General features: G+C 40.7%; 1 protein-coding gene across 17 annotated transcripts in view; it reads right to left on the reverse strand.

Annotated features, from left to right (window-relative positions):
• Positions 1-14,396, reverse strand: part of LOC138803492 (microtubule-actin cross-linking factor 1) — a 254,203-nt gene that overhangs the window by 204,583 nt on the left and 35,224 nt on the right. For 8 of the 17 annotated variants that reach the window (XM_069987589.1, XM_069987591.1, XM_069987598.1 and 5 more), the window contains exon 1: positions 4,872-6,022. In XM_069987589.1, coding sequence (XP_069843690.1) covers positions 4,872-5,891 — 1,020 coding nt within the window. In that variant the 5' untranslated portion in view covers positions 5,892-6,022. Of the gene's footprint in view, positions 1-4,871; positions 6,023-13,680; positions 13,774-14,396 lie in introns of those variants that run through there. The other 9 variants (XM_069987601.1, XM_069987600.1, XM_069987599.1 and 6 more) reach the window with 2 other exon arrangements.

Below are 14,396 nucleotides of genomic sequence, written 5' to 3' on the forward strand. Positions count from 1 at the left end.
TCAAGCCCCATGACTGAAAAAATTAAGTTATCTTTTTTCATAAATGATTATAAACTCATTCCAAGCACACTAACAAAACTTTATAAGAAATCAAATAATGATAATCTATATTTTCTGAAAACTAATGCTTAGGGGGAAAAAAGGTTCCAGGTCACATGAGTTATATGTAATTTAATGTCAAAGTAAGTGATAATTACAGTAATTTCAGTAGAGAAGATTAATAGAATGGAAATGTACTGTGGCCTGACGTGATCATCCTTTGTAAGCTGAACATCAGTGGCCCATGCCTGTAATCCTAGCTACTTGGGAGTCTGAGAATAGCATGGTCTCAGTTCAAGACCTGCCTAGGCAGAAAAGTTTGCAAGATCTCTTCTCAAAGGAGGTCTGAACAAGGTGATACTTGCCTGTTATCCTACCTATACCCCAAAGCCTAACTAACATAGGCAGGTCATGCCCAAGGGTATGCACAGAAAAGTAAGACCCTATCTAAAAAATAATCAGCAGAAAAACAAGGCTGTAGACATAGCTTAGTGGTAAAAGGCACCTGCCTATCAAATGCGAACCCCAGCGTTCAAATTCCAGTACCATAACAAAAACCCTTAAACAAGTGTAATTTAAACTCATACTTAAGGATATTATAGAATTGACAAGTAGGAAAAAATAATTATAGGTAGACTATGGATATAAACAAATAATGCAAATTGAGAGAAACTGAAAAAGATATAGAAGAGACTCTGTGGTGGTACACCTGTTACTGCAACACTCAAGCAGGAGGATTTTGCCTTCCAAGGTGACCAGTGCTTGGCTATACCACTAATTTTTTAAAAAATTTTATTGTGATTAAGTGATTATATAAATTTCACACTATTGTGATAGTGATACTTAGAGTCACAAACACATTTGAACCTTCATAAGGAAAATTGTCATTATCATGGCCTATGTTTGTGAATTCTATAAGCTCTGATAAGAAAAATTATTTTCTTCCACACTGGGTAATATGTACATTACTCTCCTTTTGCTTAGTATAAGCTGTTCCCTCTTTCCCTCTCATTCCCTCCCTCCCATCACTGCCCTTGAGTTATGTAATTCATTTTCATCTATGTACAGTGCAGCTTATGGGCCCGTCTGTGGTATATTTTTCCCCTGTTTCACTCTGATTTTGTGTCCTCTTCCTAGCTTTCCTCAGATGTGCACATATATATACGATATTGTGGTCAAGAACATGGAGTCATTTAGAAATGATAGAATGAATTAAGTGGAGGTCCTTTGTTTCTTGAGTCCTGTTACTTTGTCATATCTCCTTGCATTTTGGATTTAACACCCACATATCAGGGAGACCGTGTGCCATCTGTCTCTCTGCTCTTAGCTCACCTTGCTCAAAATTATTTGTTCTAGTTCCAGCCATTTCCCTGTAAATGCGATTATTCTGTCCTTTCTAATGACTGCATAATATTCCATTGTATATCAGTACCACAATTTTTGGGTCCATTCATCTGTAGTGAGGCATCTGGATTGTTTTTATATCTTGGCTATTGTAAACATTGCTGCAATGAACATGGAGGTGTATGTGTCCTTGTATTCTGGTTGCTGTTGTTCAGGATAAATGCCTAGGTGTGGTATGGCTGGGCCATAGGGGGGGGTCCATATTTAGCTTTCTGAGGACCCTTCAGACTGCTTTCCAAAGTTATACCATTATTTTTAATATAACATTATTGTTATACCTAAAATAATTATTTAGTCTAATATTTTTGATTCAGTAAATTGTTTTAAAAAGAAACAAAATATTTTTCTGAACAAAGCTTTAACTAAAAATTTAACTTCCATACTCCTTCAATAATATCAACTGGTTAGGTTTTCTTCTTATAACACAAATCCAATATAAATAAAACAACTACAACTATCTCTAGACTTAGAGGAGAAATGGGAAATGGACACTTATAAACTGAAAGTAATAAACTAACTCATTCTCTTTCTCATCATTTCTAGTCCTCATCTGAAATTATAGGGACTTGGGTACAGAGCCAAGATTCAGTGGGATCTACTAATTGTATGGGCAGAAAAATGGTGGCAGGAACCAAGATGGGAGAAGGAAGGAATTCTCAATAATTGTCCTTGTTCAAATGAGCTATCCTTATGAATATTGATGGCAGTTAGAAATAAGGAGTCCTGGAAGAAGGAACAGGCTAGAAAAAGGCTTCATCTGACAACAAAGTACAACTGTTATTAGCTTGTTCCTTCTAGCTCTAAATCCTAGTCTACTTAGTATTCAGAAAAACATTGACCTGGTCTCTGTGCTTCTGCTTGTTCATTAACTATATCCTGACAAAGGAAGCTGAACAGAAAACCAGACCATACTTCTATCATCTAAACTTTTTATGCATCAAGAGTCAGAATCACCTCCCACTTCTCAATATCCTGAAAAACATCAAAACCCATTGTTAAAGGTATTTCTAACCATAGCCTGGTTAACACACCCTGGACTAATCATCACAAGAAGACAGACAGACACCACTTTGTACCTTTAATTCTTTTCTGAAATGAGTTATTACTTTTACATATTAAAACCAAACAAGGGCCAGGTACCAGTGGCTCATGCCTGTAATCCTAGCTACTCAGGAGGCTGAAATCTGAGGACTGCAGTTCAAAACCAGCCTAGTTCAGAAAGTATCATCTCCAATTAACCACTACAAAGCTGGAAGTGGAGTTGTGATTCAAGTAGTAAAACACTAGCCTTGAGATGGGGGGGGGGGGGAGCCCAAAGACAGCACCCAGACTCAGTTCAAGTCCCAGAAATGGCACAAAAGCAAACCAAAACAAAACCCACCAAGCACCAAAAAATTGAACAATCAGTGCTACCGTTAGAAAGGAGCTGGTGTATTTGCCTTGTACTTCAACTTTCCGCAGAGAGCTCACACTCCAGGCAGCGGCTTGTCTTAAGTTGGTACCTACACATTTACAAGAGCCTGCAGAGTCAGAATATGCTATCCTCTGTTGTTCTGGCTGCTGTTATCTTCTGAGACCAGCTTCCTAAAGGGTTTCAAGGCCCCTTGGCTTTAATGATTTTCATTCTGAAAGAATTTCACACTTGTCTGAAGTTACTTTACACAGAAGAGTCAGTCCACAGTCTCAACAAATGATCAACAGAGCCTCAGACACACACCAGTTATCTGACTGAGATATGGCCACTTAGTATTTCAGCCTTAGCTATATCTATAAGGAAGAGATGTCACATAGCAAGGAGACAATCACAGTATAAAGGATTCTCCCCATCAATCTTTCAAGACTTCACAAAATTGTACTGAACCTTCCTTCCCAATGTGGAGATCCAACCTGTATAATGTCATTGCTAGCTACGGTCCATTATCTAGGGCTGACTTTCACCAAGAGTTTATACTGTAAACTTTCTGAAAATTTCACAATATTAGGTTTAATGACAGTGGTATTAAAAGAGAAACTAATTCAGCAGTTGATTTTATCCTAATTCTTCAACATTTACTCCACAAAAAGATAAAAGTTGACTTTGATATTCCCTCTTTTCAAAGAAACTCAAACATTTGTACACCTAGTCCCAGTACTCTGTCTTCCTTCCCACTCGAATACATGCTTGTGCATACACATCCATTTTTATATAAGGACCATGCAGCCTCCTGACTATGCACATATTTTTTTCCTACAAACTGTTGAAGGTGTCTAAACTAACAACACGGACACTTAGTTGAGGCTATCAATGAGTAAATCTATCCCAGAAAATTTTAAGTGTAGATCAGCTTAAAATCTGTATCTGTCCTTAGTCCTACACTGTTGGTGACAAACAGGTGTGCCACATCACGAGCAGCCAAAAAAAGAGCTCTGCTTCATCTTCTACTTCTAGCTACTTTGAGATTCTGAAGATTTTATTTTTTCTGCTGCAAAAACCAACATGTTAATGAAAATCCCTCAGCCAAGAGGCTGGCAGAATAGCTCAATTGGTGGGGGGGACCTGCCTAACTAGTGTGAGGCAAAATTCAAAGCTTACTACACTGAAACCAAATAAATAAAGTTCTTTGGGATTGAGTGGATAATAGCTTTCAACCGCCAACATACTAAATGTTGTTCCTACTAGAATATCTTGCTGTGTTCTTATCTCAGTGTCCAAATCTCTGAATTCTTGCCTGATTCTGGGCCCTTGAGAACATGTACAGAAGCCAATACCTCATAAACAAAACATGTTAAAGCCATGAACAAGTTCAATCACTTAAACTTTCTAGTAGGCAGCCCTAATCTATTGCTCTCTCCCTCAGAGTGAGTCTGTCTGTTGGTGTGTCCATCTCCCTTCTCATTCTCTCTGTATAACTCTACACCCCTACTCTAGTATTCCATTCCTCTAATACAAACATTGAATGTGTACTGTCATTAGATACACACCTACAGGAAAGGGATTGCATCAGATCTAGTAAGATTATCACCCTCCAGGGAGAAGAAAAGGCACACCACACTGAAGACAGACAGTTGTTTCACTCCAACTTCCACTCCTTTAACAACCCTCACTCTTCCACATTCATTTCAGAGACTTAGCTAGGCTTTTCTCTACCCCTGAGCTGACAGTAAGGGCGATCTAGTACTGAACCCCTGACAGATAGCTTTCAGCAGTTAAGCTGCTTGGCTACCCAGAAGCTCAGATTCCCCAGAGCCAACAAGACTTGGTTTCATGCATCAAGGGACAGGCTTGAAATAGATTCTGCTGTTAAACCTAGCAGTCACTAACTCACAGGTCCGCCTGCATTGGGGTAAGTTTGAGAAGCGTCCTCACTGATCATCACACTCTACTTCAAAGCACTTGGGGGCCAGAAATGCAAACAGGGGACTGATTCATCCATGTATGTGCCACCCACCTCCTCCAGACCCCATGATGGGGTATGGCTTGCCTCCAAAGACAGAGTGCCATCCTCTTCTGAGAAGGGTGTGGAGCTCTTTTCAGGTACTGTATCTTCAGGTTGGATCCCATGCAAGTACAGCCTATCACTGCAGTAGCCAGATGAGGAGGGCAAAATGCTCACAGTCATGCCACTGACAGACAGATCACTCTGAGAAGCAGGCAGTCTGGAACCCTGGGGGGGCTGATCCACGTGGGAAGATTCTGTACGCTCAAGGCCTCCTGACTGTTCAAGTACTGATGAAGGAACAGAATATTGGGCTGTGCAGGGATCTGTTGAAGAGGCACTGGGTATCCTTGTGATTCCTTCCCTCACACTCTGGCTCGCTGAAAGTTGGTCTTGATTTCTTGGATTGGAGATATAGTCTGTCCTAGGCAAAGTGCTGCTCAGAAATCCAAGCCGAGTGCCTCCTTGCTCCACTGCAGTCTCTCTTTGCAAAGGCAGCAGCACAGCCCTGCTGCTGCAGGATGCTGTCCTTGGAAATTCCACCAGTTGGCTCACTGACTTCTCACAGTTCCTTTCTGCTGGGTTATCAAGCAGGTGAGCGATGACAGTCTTCCCCTCTTCCAGGGAATCCCAGGCCCCTCCAGCTACTGATGACTCATTCTCTAACAAAAGGTGAGCAGTCTGAATCTCGGCTTGGTATCTCTCCTTCACCTGCACAATCATTCCCTGATCGGCCACCCCTGATTTAGGGGCTAAGTCTTCAGGTAGCAAAATGTGTAAGGGAGGACACTGGGCCCCTCCCACTCCGTCCTCCTCTCGGAGACTCACTGGCAACTTCCTTAAGGTTTCAGTCTCTTCAATGACTCCAGCTCCTTCCAAATGTTCTTCCTCGTGAGACGCCTCTGGAGTAGGGATTTTCTTCCCCCTCCACTTCCTTTTGAACCGAACCCTTTTCTTAGGAGATATAGGAGCCTTCTCGGGAACAGCTATTGACTCTTTCGGCTCCTTAACACAGCCCAGTGAATTTCCCATTTCTTTCCTCTCCTAATCTCCACAAAAACGCAGCTAAGCCTGTCCTGGAATCCCAGAGAAATTCCAACCTCGGCTTCATCGGATTCCATGCACATTTAAAACCATGCACTATGCCGGCAATCCCTCCAATTCTTTCTCCCTCCCTCCCTGCCTCTGTCTCTTCCAGCCGCTGCTGTTTCAGACAGCCATCTTACAGGCTCAGAGCTGCAACAAGACAAATTCAAAGCATCTCACTGCAGTTCAGAAATCACTTGACCTAAAAGCAGACAGAAACCGGATTGGCTGCAGCTTCCTCTCTCCAAATATGAGGTAATTGGAGCACTGCCCTCAGTAACACAAACAGAACGCAAAAATGAAGCTAGAAATCTATGGGGAGGGGGTAAATGAGGGAGGGTGAAGAGGAGGGAGGAAAATGTCAGAGTACGTGCAAATGGGAGGGGAAAGAAGAGAGGTAAGGTGGATAAAGCAGGAGGAGAACAATATCAAATAGGGAAAAAGCAAACCAGCTCAGCTGGTGCCAACCAGCAAAAGGGAAGGGCTGAGCAGAGCCAGAGATGCAATTATGGCTCCCAATCTCCGAAATGAAATACGTTTTAACTGTATGAAGATGTCTGAAGGAAAATATCAAGCAAAATATGTATGATTCTGAATTTTTTCAGATCAAAATACAATTGCCTTAACTTTTAAATCCAAACAAACACTAGACCTTACCCCTCACATTAAAAAATGAAACACATGTTTGAAGGACCTAGCCTCCTGTAGTATTTATTCCCCTCTTTCCCTTTTATCCCCCATAAAAGAAAAGTAGAGGAAAAACCTGGAAAGCAGCATTCCAAATACAGTATGTGAAAGCTCAATGGAAAGAATGTGATTTCCAAATACAACAGCAAAGCAAAGCAGGGTCTCCACACCAACAATATTGGACACAAATGCTCCACCGTGATTATTGGTGCTGCTGCGAATAGCTAAAATTCTTTTTACACACCTGTTAAGCACCAAGCACTGTAGGAAGAGTACATGAATTATTTCATTGAACTCTCATAGCAACTATGTGAGGTCATTTTATATTTTGCAGTTAAAGAAACAGGTTTAAGGAAACTGATTTTACCCAAGACTAAACAACTAATAAATTGCAGTGCTAGACTAGATGTCAATTTCTATTTAAGTCTTTTCTTCTTCCTGAACTCAGGGCCTAGGCACTATCCCTGCACTTTTTTACTCAAGATTGGTACTCTACTATTAGAATCGCAGCTCCACTTCAAGTTTTTTGGTGGTTAATTTGAGATAAAAATGTCATGGACTTTCCTGCACAGGCTGGCTTCTAACTGCAATCCTCAGATCTCAGTCTCCTAAGTAAGTAGGATTATAGGCATGACCCACAAGTGCCCTGCAAGATTTTTCATTTTAACAGTATGTCCCATCACTTTCTAACTACAAAGGATGAAAATCTCTACTCAGCTGCATAAATCACTATGGATCTGAAATGGCAACTATATTCTACATTGACCAACAGCTCCAACAGAGGAAGCTGCTAATTAAGACAGTGGGGGTGGACAGAAAAAAAGCTGATGAAATGAGATCCTGATGATTTTTACTGAAAAGAACAGTAACAAACAACAAACAGAAAGTAAACCTGAACTCAATTTTGGAACTAAAAAAAAAAAAAAACATCCTGTGGGAACAACAGGATTCTTCTAATTTATGTAGAGAGATGTTGCTGAATGGTATAGAGGAAAATAAATTATGTGGGCTGGAAAGGTGGCTCAGTGGTAGCATGCTTGCCTTGCATGCATGAGGCCTGGGGTGCAATTTCTCAGCACCACATAAGCAGAAAAAGACGGAAGTGGTGTTGTGGCTCAAGTGGTAAAGCGCTAGCCTTGAGCTGAAGAGCTGAGAGACAGTACCCAGGCCCAGAGTTCAGGCCCCATGACTGGCAAAAAGAAAAAAGAAAAAAGAAGCCGGGCGCTGGTGGCGCACGCCTGTAATCCTAGCTACTCAGGAGGCTGAGATCTGAGGATCGCGGTTCAAAGCCAGCCCGGGCAGGAGAGACTGTGAGACTCCTATCTCCAATAAACCACCAGAAAACCGGAAGTGGTGCTGTAGCTCAAGTGGTAGAGCGCTCGCCTTGAGCTGAAGAGCTGAGGGACAGCGCCCAGGCCCAGAGTTCATGTCCCACGACCGACAAAAAAAAAAAAAAGAAAAGAAAAGAAAAGGAAGAGGGAAGGAAGGAAGGGAAAGAAAGAAAGAAAGAAAAAGAAAATTATGTATGGCTCATGCTTGTAATCCTAGCTACTCTGAAGGATGAGATCTGAAGATGCTAGTTTGAAACCAGTGCAGGAAGGAAAGTCCATGAGATTCTTATCTTCAATTAACATACCTCCTCCCCCAAAGCTAAAAATGGAGCCATGACTCAAGTGGTAGAGCACTAGCATTGAACCAAAAAAGCTTATGGACAGGACCCAGGCCCTGAGTTCAAGCCCCAGAACTAGCACACAAATGTAGTTAATGTTAGTTACTTCACTGCTACACTTATTTAATCCCCAACTACCAACACTAGGGATCAAACCCAGGGATCAATGCATGCTAGGCAAGAATTACTACTGAGCTATATTTTTCTCCCAGTACAGGGTTTGAACTCAGGTCCTCATGCTTGCATGGTTTATTTGCTCGGCTGATATTCTACCACTTGAGTCACAGCCTCCAGCCTGGATATTTTTTTTTTTTTTTTGGTTGGTTGTGGGGCTTGAACTCTGAGCCTGGGCACTGTTCCTCAGCTCTTCAGCTCAAGGCCAGCGCTCTACCACTTAGCCACAGTGCCACTTCCAGTTTTCTGGTGGTTAACTGGAGATAAAGAGTCTCATGGACTTTCCTGCCTGGGTTGGCTTTGAACTGTGATCCTCCTATCTCAGCCTCCTGAGTAGCTAGGATTACAGGCGTGAGCCACCAGCACCTGGCATCCAGCTTGGCTTTTTATTGGTGATTTTGAGTTAGATTCTCATAAACTTCTCTGCCCCAGCTAGCTTTGAACCAAGATCCTCCAGATCTAAGCTTCCTTAACAGCAGTATTAAAAGTACGAACTAGGGGCACCCAACTTTCTTCTAACTTTCTTTCTTTCTTTCTTTCTTTCTTTCTTTCTTTCTTTCTTTCTTTCTCTCTCCTTTCTTTCTTTCTTTCTTTTCTTTCTTTCTTTCTTTCTTTCTTTCTTTCTTTCTTTCTTTCTTTCTTTCTTTCTTTCTTTCTTTCTTTCTTTCTTTCTTTCTTTCTTTCTTTCTTTCTTTCTTTTCTGAGACAAGAGTCTTACTATATTGCTCAAGCTGGTCTTCAACTTCTACCCTTAAAAGACCCTCATGCCTCAGCCTCTTGGGTTGCTGAAACTACAGGTATGTACTGCTATGCCTGCCAGCAGTTACTTATTTATACCACACAGATCCAGATTATGCAGCAGAGGGAAGCAACTTGCCAGGCTCTGTATAAACATTGAAAACCTGTACCCAATTGTTCCTGGAGATCTAAAACACGCCCTCCACAGAAGGAAATTAGTAAGAAATCTAAAGGACATGCAACCTTTCTGAGGCTGCCTTCCAACTGCTTTTTCCCTAGGGCTGTTCTTTATTATAGCTGACTGCAAAGTTGCAGTGCCATCTTATGACCGTTATAAGCCACCGCAAGAAACAAGAGAGGAGATGGCATAGGAGGTAAATAGCAAATCATTTCATTAACAACCTGACATTGAAACATAAAGTTCTCTAGGTGGCCTTCCTTCTGTAGTGAAGTCAGAAGGAACTCTGAAGTTGCACCTCACCCCCAAGGCTTGAGCATGAATTTTATAATGAATTAAAATAAACCAAATTCCTGAAAATTGATAATAGAGGCGAGAGAGCTGTTTAAAAACTAGTATCCTAAGCTGGGCGCTGGTGGCTCATGCCTGTAATCCTAGCTACTTAGGAGGCTGAGATCTGAGGATCACGATTCAAAGCCAGCCCAGGGAAGGAAAGTCTGTGAGACTCTTATCTCCAATAAACCACCAGAAAAACAGAAGTAGCACTGTGGCAAGTGGTAGAGCGCTATCCTTGAGCTGGAGAGCTGAGGGACAGTGCCCAGGCCCAGAGTTCAAGCTCCACAACCAACAACAACAACAAAAAACTAGTATCCTACATAGTTTCTTTGAGAAGCATATTTACATATGTGAACCTATGCTTTTCTTCAACATCTGCCTATGTCAGAGGTCACCAGACCCTCATTTCCTTCTGCCCAGAAAGAAACTGGACTAGGACAGGAACAGAGATTTTTAGCAGAGTAGAACTTGGTTAAAACTCCCAACTTAGTTAATAAATAAGCTCAGTAACCCATCTAATTTACTAGGTGGACTCCATGTCTTTACCTGCAAAATATGAACACTACCACCTACTTAGTTGTAGAAAGGGCTGATAAAATGTCTTTTTTCTGCCGGTGGCTCATGCCTGTAATCCTAGCTACTCAGGAGACTTTGATCTGAGGATCACAGTTCAAAGCCAGGAAAGTCCTAAGACTCTTATCTCCAATAAACCACTCAGAAAATCGGAAGTGGTACTGTGGACACACACACACACACACACACACACACACACACACACACACACACACACACACACACACACACACACACACACACACACACACACACACACACACACACACACACACACACACACACACACACACACACGAGAACGAGAACGGGAAGTGGGGTGGGAATCGTCTGACTGGGGTCAAGTCAAAAGCCTCAGAGTTAAATTGAAAGACTAACACTGGCCAAAGATGTAGCTATATCTAAGCCCCTGTGCTGGCATAAAAACAAGACAAATCAATAACAACAACAACAAAACCTTGCTTGTCATAGTGACACTATAAAAATACATAAAAATAAGTAAATAAATTCAATAAAGAAATGTTCAGGATCACTCTGGAGAATCTTAGGGAGCTAATTATTCTGAAAATTAGTAAATAGAGGGAAAGATGTGAACTTTTACCAGTTACTAGGAACTATCCCTCAGGGTGGTAGATGAGATGAATTCCTTACAGAAATATCCTTATTAAAAAAATGAAGAAAGATTTAATGAAATTTGAAAATCATCACTTTACAAGCTCTAATAAAGTAATGGAACTAACAATCAGTAATTAATTAAACTATTAAGTGAACCACGAACAGAGATATAGAATAGATGGATCAGGTTGATGACACCTGAACCCACATATCAATTTTAATGTCCTAAATAGAGATATAACAGATATATGTCCATCCTCATGTGCAGCAAAAAGTACTCAACACAAACAATATCATTGTCTTTGCAAAAAATTTAAACTGAATATAAATGAACCCTGGGTCTAAATCTAAACTGCCAGTTTCTGGGCAATACAATGCAAGGGATGGAGGTCACTGCTGGAAGCATCTGAGAGGTGCCTCTGGCATCTTAATAAGCGTTTTGAGACAAAAGACCTGAAGAGGGAGCAGAAGTTAATGCCAAAGTAAGATATTTAGGATCATCTGAACATTGATTAGACATTTGATGGTTTTACAAAAAAATGAACTTTTTCTGTGGTACTGAGTATCAAATCAAAAGTATTTGTTTTTAAGGTGTGATACTATGAACTGTTTAAACAAACGGTTCTTATCTTTCAGAGCTATTATAGGAGGTCTTTGATTTCCTTCAAAATAACCAACTGGGGTTTGAGGACAGGAATAGGATATAGGTGAAAAGACATTGAACTATCATGAGTTAATAATTATTGAGCTACATGACACATTATATGGTAATTCTTCATACTATTTTTCTACTTTTATAAATGTTTTCATTAATATATATTCTTTTTTTTCAGTGCTGAAGAAAGACAAATATTTTCTTGCTGCCTATGTCACAGCAAGGTTTTGTTGTTGTTGATTTGTCTTGTTTTTGTGCCAGCACAGAGGCTTGTAATTGGCATAATGCTCTTGTTTGGCTTTTTGTTCAAGATTAAGAGCTCTACCACTTAAGCCATAACTCCAGTTCTGGATTTTTGCTGGTTAATTGAAGGTAAGAGTCTTGCAGTTTTGTCTGCCTAAGCTGGTTTTCAACCTTGGTCCCCAGATTTCAGCCTCTTGGGTAGCTAGGATTTTAAGTGTGGGCTATAGACACTTGGCTCCCAGCAGTTTTAATTAATTTATTCAATTTTCAGTCTGTAACCCCTTAGGTTTCTTCCTCATTTTAAAGCAAGTTTGTGGGCCAAAAATCAAAGAAAGTTTTCACTAAAGAAAACTTCCTCTGCCAGGTACCAGTGGCTCACACCTGTAATCCTAACTAATCAGGAGGCTGAGATCTGAGAATTACAGTTCAAAGCCAGCCTGGGCAGCAAACTCCAAGAAACTCTTATCTCCAATTAACCACTGGAAAACAGAAGTGGAGCTGTAGCTCAAAGCACTAGAGCACTAGTCTTGAGTGCAAAAGCTTACGGACAGTGCCCAGATCCTGAGTTCAAACCCTACAATTGACCCTTGTTAAGGAAGGAAGGAAGAAAGGGAAGGAAGGAAGGAAGGAAGGAAGGAAGGAAGGAAGGGAGGGAGGGAGACTTCCTCCTCTGGCAACTGAGGATGTAGCTCACTGGTACACTGTTTACCTAGCATGCTGGAAACCCCAAGTTCTATCCCCAGTATCGTAAACAAACAAACAAAACCCTCTTCTCTGTTTGTTAAAGAGTTCCAAAGGGTAAGTCTAGTCCTACATGGAGGCACACCCTACCAGGGCATGCTTACCAGGTTCATGTTCGTCGTTATTCCTATACTTACAGCTCAAGACACCCTGTGGTTCCACCAAAATATAATGTTACCTGTGTACACACCCAGTCAAACCCATGCTTCAGAGTGCCAGTGCTGGCTCCAAACCAAAGTTCCAAGAAACAAGCATGTATTCTTAGCATTTTCTTAAGGTCTTAGGAATCCTGAAATACCTGCTGTTCTGTCTTCAAACAGAAGGTGGTGCTAACTCTCTAGATAAGATGTCACCTTGACCGCACCCTTTTAGTCAGTACCTCGAGTTATTATATAGTAGTAGCCTTCTTTTCCCACCTACTGAATCCATCAGTCTAGTGGGTAGCAACCAAGTACTGGAGAGCAGTTTGAAAAATAGCTCTGTTTGGCTGTCCTAAAAGTTCTTCAAAAAAAATCATTCTTTTAAATAAAAATAGATTTGTTCCAATAACAACCCAGACTTTAAAAGAAGTTTCATCTTAGGAAGGAGGCGCAATGAGAAGGCCATGTGACCATGGGAACACTTCAAGATGGCACTGTTTTCAAGTGTAATATGCCTGCTACAAGACTGTGCTTTTTCACATATGCAAATCTAGCTACCAAGGTGTTTCTTTACACATCATTCAGATGAGGAAAAGACAATATCAAAGTAAATTTATCAATCTCATGCTACCCTTCTAAAGCATCAAAACCAACATCTCTTCCTATCTCTCATACTGAGTCCCTAAAGAGCCCAGTTTTTTATTTAGCTGAGCAAACAGACTTCTATCAGACTGTCAAGGACAGGGCCAAACCACAAACATGAAAAAAAATTCCTCCAATTCGTCATGCAAATAGCTAAGAAGTTCTGAGTTTAGGATATAGCAGTTTATCTCCAGACCATTCTGAACTTTCCATACCAACTTTCATCCACCCTAGTTTACTGCCAAATACAGAGAAAGAAGGCTCAAATTCTGCTTAGATAAGGTAGTGTAACTTTCTAGACATAAAAACCAAGCAAGAGTAGTCCCAAACTTCACAAACCCTACCTGGAAATGCAAGATGATGGTCCAGATCAAGCCCAGGGTTAACTTGGGGTTGCCATCTGTAATATCATCATTACGAATATTCACTAACTTCACCTGAAAAAGAAAGGAAAGCCAGTTTTAGAACCTGTGACTTTCTATTTGATTTTTGCATGCTTTTATTATTTTCACACAGTTAAATTAACTTTTTTGTCTAAGTTCTATGAATTCCAACACATAAAACATTTCCATCACCCTAAAAAGATACCCTATACTGTATCCATTGTTAATAGTTAAACCTTGCCCCACTTGTTCTGATTTTGCTCCTGGTCCTTTGTTTCACTTTTTTCCAGAATATCAAGTAAGTGGAATCACACAGCATATAACCTTTGTAACTGGGCTGTTTTTTTGTTTTTTGGTTTTTTTTCCAATTCAGCTTAATAGCCTAGAGATCTCCAATCAAGTTCTCCTACCACTCTTCACTTGTTAATTCCAACAAGTACTTATTAAATGCAATTGTGGACTACTCATTAAGATAGTTACTATAGGTAAAATCTTAAGTTAGATCATGTTCCCTGGCTGTACAGAACCTACAGTGCATTGGAGCAAATAAGGAAATGCCAATAAGTAAGTGTTACATTAGAAAATTACTATGGAAACACAGAGAAAGACAATTTCCCAAGTTAACGAGAACTGCTGACTCCAAAAATATACACACTATGTAATGTCATGTTGACCCT

This window comes from Dipodomys merriami, unplaced genomic scaffold (genome assembly GCF_024711535.1).
Source record: "Dipodomys merriami isolate MVZ:Mamm:240054 unplaced genomic scaffold, mDipMer1.0.p SCAF_34, whole genome shotgun sequence".
Lineage (NCBI taxonomy): Eukaryota > Metazoa > Chordata > Mammalia > Rodentia > Heteromyidae > Dipodomys > Dipodomys merriami.